Source organism: Chrysochloris asiatica, unplaced genomic scaffold, assembly GCF_000296735.1.
Source record: "Chrysochloris asiatica unplaced genomic scaffold, ChrAsi1.0 scaffold00076, whole genome shotgun sequence".
NCBI lineage: Eukaryota > Metazoa > Chordata > Mammalia > Afrosoricida > Chrysochloridae > Chrysochloris > Chrysochloris asiatica.
The window spans coordinates 2,834,234-2,840,463 of NW_006408594.1; the positions used below are offsets into that span (position 1 = coordinate 2,834,234).

General features: G+C 48.0%; 1 protein-coding gene across 1 annotated transcript in view; it reads left to right on the plus strand.

Moving 5' to 3' along the window:
• FAM227A (family with sequence similarity 227, member A) overlaps positions 1-6,230 on the plus strand; it is a 103,480-nt gene that overhangs the window by 55,102 nt on the left and 42,148 nt on the right. The window contains exons 9-11 of the mRNA XM_006865266.1: positions 3,429-3,508; positions 3,600-3,681; positions 4,009-4,127. Coding sequence (XP_006865328.1) covers positions 3,429-3,508; positions 3,600-3,681; positions 4,009-4,127 — 281 coding nt within the window. The remainder of the gene's footprint in view (positions 1-3,428; positions 3,509-3,599; positions 3,682-4,008; positions 4,128-6,230) is intronic.

The following is a 6,230-nucleotide window of genomic DNA, read 5'->3' on the forward strand; positions in this document are numbered from 1 at the left end:
TCCTCTCTTTCTCTGACCCTCCACCTTACCAAACATGACATCCTTTTCCAGCAACTGTTCCCTCCTGACAATATGTCCAAAGTATGAGAGACGACGCTTAGCCATCCTGGCCTCCAAGGAGCTCTCTGGCTGCACTTCTTCCAATACAGGGTCTCTGTGAGTGAGTCGGAATCGACTTGGCAGCACTTATCAACAGTTGTTGCAGAAGCACACTGCCATATCTTTCTCCTTCACAGCAGCTGATGGGTTCAAACTGCTGACCTTCCAGCTAGCAACCAAGTGTTTAACCACTGCGCCACCAGGGTGCATTCAGTCCCTGCCAGATGCTAGTAAAACAGCTAGCAGGAGGCTGGCGGAGGGGTTGTGGCTTCAGCAGCCCAGCCCAGGGGAGGCCTCTCCCCTGTGCTGGCTCCCTCTCTGCCCCCAATGTGGCAAAGACTCTCCATCTGCACCCTTGCTGCTCAAAGGGTGGTTCATGGAACAGCAGCAGCCGCCGCCGCAGCACAGCACAACTGAATCACTTTGTGTTTGCACGTTCCAGTGTGAGAAACCCTGGGGGAATTGATTCCTACTCAAGGCTACTCTTTAGGATTGAATAGGACTACCCTGGAGGGTTTCAAGGCTGTCATCTTGACAGGGGAAGCCATGGTAGCAAGGTGGGTAAAGCACCTGGATGCTAGTAGAAAGGTCTGTGGTTCGAATCCACTAAGTGCTCCACAGGAGAAAGTAAAGATGCACAGCTTCAGAAGCCCTTTGGAGCCGTTCTGTTCCCTCCTATAGAGTCACTCTGATTCAGCACCAACTCAATGGCACTGGGTTCGTGCACTGGGAGCAGCACACCAGGTCTAGTTTCCTGTGGTGCTCAAATCACAAACCTTACAGTTAGCAGCCAAGCAACCTCTAAGCCACCGTACACCTTAGGAAATATAACTCCTGCCCCTACTCAGGGCCAGACACTGTCGGCCTTCGTCCGTTACTTTTCTTTCCTTTTCTTAATGTTTTATTGTGAATTATGTGCTAGTTTACATGGGAGAACATTCGTTTTACATTCATCCTATAGTATATCATTTCATTGCTATGGTTACAATTCCCTCCATGCATCATCAACCATCCAAAGGGTATACACTATAAGCATGCCCCCCGGTCATCAGCACACAGCCGCTCTCCCGCTCTGTGTCTAAAGTCCCCAACAGCTCCATCTCTCCACGACATTGTCTCTGCCTCCATCTCAGGCATCACTGCTTCTCTGGTAGGGTCCCGCTCTCCGCTCTTCTCCATTGGCCTCTCAGGGACCTCCGCTCTTAGGCTGAAAAGTTAATCACTGCTTCTCTGGTAGGGTCCTGCTCTCCGCTCTTCTCCATTGACTTCCCAGGGACCTCCGCTCTTAGGCTGAAAAGTTAATCACTCCCTTCCTTGCTAGAAAATGTCTACCTTTACAATTCCATCCCTCACAAACAGTCCAGATAACAATTATTCACTATTATATCATAAGAGATCCATCTGGATTTCATTTCATCAGCCCCGCCTAGACGTTGTATACTACTCAGTGGAGATTCTGCCTTCCTCCATGCCCTATGAATCTAGCTTCCCTCTTGAAAGCTTATAAGCCAGTCACTTCTTGCCTTTGTAGCCTCCCCCATTTTGGGTAGCCAATGTCTAAATTACCCATCCCTGTCTACTCTGTGTATGGAGGAGGTGGGAATGATCCTTGCTGTAAGGATTTGTTTCCTCTTTTGAGCTACTGCATCCATAGGTGTAGGTCAAGTTCATCAAATTGTATCAGATTATGCTTTTTTCCCTCTTCTTTCTTCTTCTGGTTGAGCTCTGATCATCTAGTCATTGTAGCCAGGTCAAGTGGATATTATCTGCAAATGTAGGTGTTCTTGTGCATATGCCCTCTCTTTTTAGTCCTCTGTGGCTATGTCACTGACTCTGGGCCCAAGAGACCCCAGGTCTTGCCACACTGCTGGCCAACACAGGTTCACAGAAGTCTATTGAACATTATAGGGCTTAGCTCGCTGCTTCATTGCTGTTTTTCCCTCACTTCCCCTTATCGGTGACAAGCGTAGTCACCAATCAGCGCATGTAGTCCCATTGAGTCTTAGTCTTAGAATGGGGTTTGCATTGAGGGGTCCCTACCACTTGCCTTGATGTTTCCTGGGCAAGCAACTTGCTTGTTCTTGTAGTAACAGTCAGTCTGCCTCTATTGTTTTGTATTTTTCCTGTAGGTCTTTCTTTCAAGAAGTATCTTCTGTTCTTCTAGCCACTCCAGGCTGGTCTGCTTGTCCTTTCAAGTGGATATTTCCCATCTCTGGAGATCTGGATGTGGTTCAGGCTTCCACCTATAGTCTTATGTATTGCAGCGGCTCCGCAGGAAGCCTCCTTCACTGGGCACATTGTAGCCTCATTTTAGGTATTCCAATCAGTTATAAGCAGAAGACGGACTTACAAGCTTTCTATGGTGATGTTTCTGGCTATTCCTTTCTCTCCCCCTCTAGTGTCTATTTTATAAAATAATGCAAGGAAAACCAAGATTCAAAAGACAGCCAAGCATCTTAACATTATTCACCCCTTTCCCCCATCCCAACCATGGCTCAGTTTCTGTATCCCAGGACCCTGTTGTTCTTTCCACTACTTTTCGAATCCTGGGCAACTACTGAATCTCAGAATCAACATGCTTACCCAGTGATTACCAGGCCCACAGCCAAAAACCCCAACCCACAAATTATTTTCAAATCTCTTGACTTTTTAATGAATATAATGCCTTATGAGGTTGATAGACTGTAACTTTTTCAAACATTTTATCTGATATTCAAGGAGCCCTGAAAGCACAGCTTGTAAGTGCTCAACTGTTGGCCATGAGGTTGTCAGTTCAAATCCAACAGTTGCTGTGCTGGAAAAAGGTGTGGCAGTCTGTGTCCGTTAAGATTTTCAGTCTTGGAAACCCTATGGGGCAGTTTTGTTCTATCCTTGCTATGAGTCAGAATCAACGATGGTGAGTTTGTTTTGGTATCTAACATTTATTCATTTAAAATTTAAACAAATACATATATATATATATATATATATATATATTCATACAGATTGAGCAGTTGCCCTGTGCTGGTGCCCTACGTCCATTATGTCCTTTAATGTGCCCTCCTGCCCTGTGAGATAGAGTACCAGCCCCCCTTAACAAGAGTATGAGACTAGATCAGAGAGGTCAGGTAACTTGTGAAAGGTCACACAGCAAGTGGAGTGGAATTGGAGGCCCTAATGTTGGAGACTATTGGTCCTCTGGCTGCTCTTGCTGTTGTTGGTGTTCCCCTGGGGTGGGGATGGGGAGCCGTCTCCACAGTGGAACCCTTCCTCTGGGAAAGCTCCAGGTGGGCAATCTGCCACCAGCACCTCTGTCAGAGGAACTAAGAACAACTCTCTCTCTTCCACAGGAAGAGAATTTTCATTATACATTCATAAGAAATTGCCCTCCCAGAAGTCAGTCCTCAGCAAGAAATCCCAGGGCACTCAGGTGAGTGAGGAGGCACAAAGCCAGACCCCAGGAGCCACACTAGCTCCAGAAATCCAGGGCTTATCAGTGCCACACCACTGCCCCTCCACAGCCACACCTGGCTGGGCAGTGGATGAGGGAAGGCTGCCAGGAGAGGCGGGAATGCACAAGGCGGCAGCAGCGGCGGCGCAGGGGTATGTTTTCTTCTCAGTTACTCCTCACTCTGCAAGCCCGAGCTTTCTCCTCCCCTTGTTGCTCCCTCTGCCTGCCTCACACACCCATCACTTCTCCCCAGTCCTCTCCCACCACTACTCTCTGGGACCCCTTCAGTCTTCTAAAAATACACATTGAATCACACCATGCCATCACCTCCTCCGGACCTTGCTCTAGTCCCTCCCTTTCTCCAAACAAACAAAAAAAGACCTGCCAGTCTCAGAAGGCTTCCTGCAGTTGGCCTGTGAGGCCCAGCTTTACCTGGCCCCATCCTGGTCCACCTCCCTGCCTCTGGGCTCCCACCACAGCCATCTTCCTTGAATGCCCCTCACTCCCTCTGCTACACGGCCTCTGTGCCTGCTCTCTGTCCCTCACCACGACCATAGTCACTGTCAGCAGCTCATCCAAGTTCAGAGCGGTCACACTGGTACCTTGCAATCTGCCAAATGCTACAAATCGGATGGGTTTTTCATTTGTTTTTGTTTTTCATTTCCCCTGGAAAGCAGGAAAACATGAATGGGTGTGGTCTGGCAATAAAAGTCCTGTCTTGGCCTCCCCAGAAGGCAGCACAGACTCAGTTGGGCGAGGAGAGCACTTGATTCCTAGCTACTGGCCTCACAGGTCCCTTGGAAGACCATAGTCCCCTTTCTCCTGGGCTCCCCATGGCAGCCAGAGTGTCTTGCACAGACTATGTCAGATGAGGCCATTCCCTCTGCAGACCGGAAGAGCTTCTCCAATGCACTCAGAATGCACCAGACCCTTTCCCCTGACACCACCGACCAACAGCTCTCTCCTCTGCCACCTCGCATCCTCTCTGCCTTGACACCAGACACCAGCCCACGGGCCTCCCTTCCACCTCTCCTGCAAGCCAAGCTTATGCCCTGCACGCCTCTGCCTTGTCCAAAGCCTGCACTGCTCAGGGTTCCCAAGGGGATGGCTGCCTCCCTCTTACCCTGCAGATACCAGTTTCTCCATCATTGCCACCGCGGGGGCAGGGGTGGGGGACTGGAGGGAAGTCCTGATTCCCCAGACATTCTTTATCACGCTACCTACATTCATACTCTCTAGAGTGCTTCTCATTAATGCGCTCAGTGGCCAACCGAAACTGAAAGGTTGTCGGTTCCGGCCATCTGCCATTGTAACCCCTAGGAAGCACAGTTCTTCTATTCCGATCCACATGGGGTTACCAAGGCCACACCTACTGGCTTTATCATAAGCGCTCACCAGGGTCTGCTGTTGTTCCTGTGGGATTTAGGTCTCTGTTTAGTGCTTGGACCTCTCTCTGAAAAGACCTAGCACATAGAACCCACCTGCTGTCAGCGAGTCAAATTTGACTCATAGCGAATCTGACTACGGTTTCCAGGGCTGTGAGCAGAAAGACTCATCTTTCTCCTGCAGAGTGGCTGGTGGGTTGCGGCTAGCATTTCTGTGCGTATCCCATGGCACATAGAATGCTCCCTAGCACATCGAAGGTATTCAGTAAAGATTTCTCGACATCATGAATGAGATTATCCATGTACATAGACCCTCATCCCTGTCTGTGCTCAGCATGCCACGGGACCGCCTCCAATTAGTACTGACAGGATACTGACAGAATTGGCACCGCAGAAGGGGAGCTGTCACTCAGAGGCGAAGATCAAAATATTATTCAATGTTTTCATACTGCCTGTCACAACTGCCTGGAACAAATGCATGGCCTTACTACTGAAATGCATGCAATATTCTGACAGTTATTTCAACAGCCCCACTAAGAGATTCTATTTTCTATCTCAGAAGTGGAAATAATCAAAAACTTTGGAGCCAGGAAAACCACTAAAGTTGTAATGGGCAGCGTAGGACAGAGAGAGTAATAGAATTCTGTGGAGAGCATGAAGTCTTTGCTTTGGTAGCAGACACATTCCTCCAGCTATTCAGTGAAACAGTTGGCTGTCTTCAAAATGGGCTTGTTTTCAATGGCAACAGACTGTAAGAGTCTACAATTCATGGAACTGAGTTGCAATTACTTTAAGTGTCTGACCTACTGTCTGCCTTTCTCTTGTTTAAGTGTTTGGGAATTCACATGTTGTTAAGTGCCATTGAGTTGGTTCTGACCCATGGCTGGTAGATTTGAACCGCTGACCTTGCAGTTCAAACTGACCTTATGGTCCAGTGCATTATCCTACAGTGCCACACCAGGACTCCAGGGATTCACATAGTGTGAATGAAAAAAATAATACCTAACTGTATATCGTCTTCTGCTGTGAGGCCCAGATATGAATTAGGGATTTTGCTTAGAGCCATAATCAACACTCATAGAAGCAGCAGTCAAGAAATCAAATATTGAATTGCAATAGGCAAATCTGTTGCAAAAGACCCCTCTAAAGTGTTCAAGAGCAAAGAGATCAGTTTGAGGACTGAGGTGTGCGTGACCCAAGCAGTGGTACTTTCAATAACATCATATGCATGTGAAAGTTGGGCAGTGAATTAGGAAGACCATAGAAAAATTGATGTACTTAAATTATGGTGTTAGAGAAGAATATTAAAAGTGCCA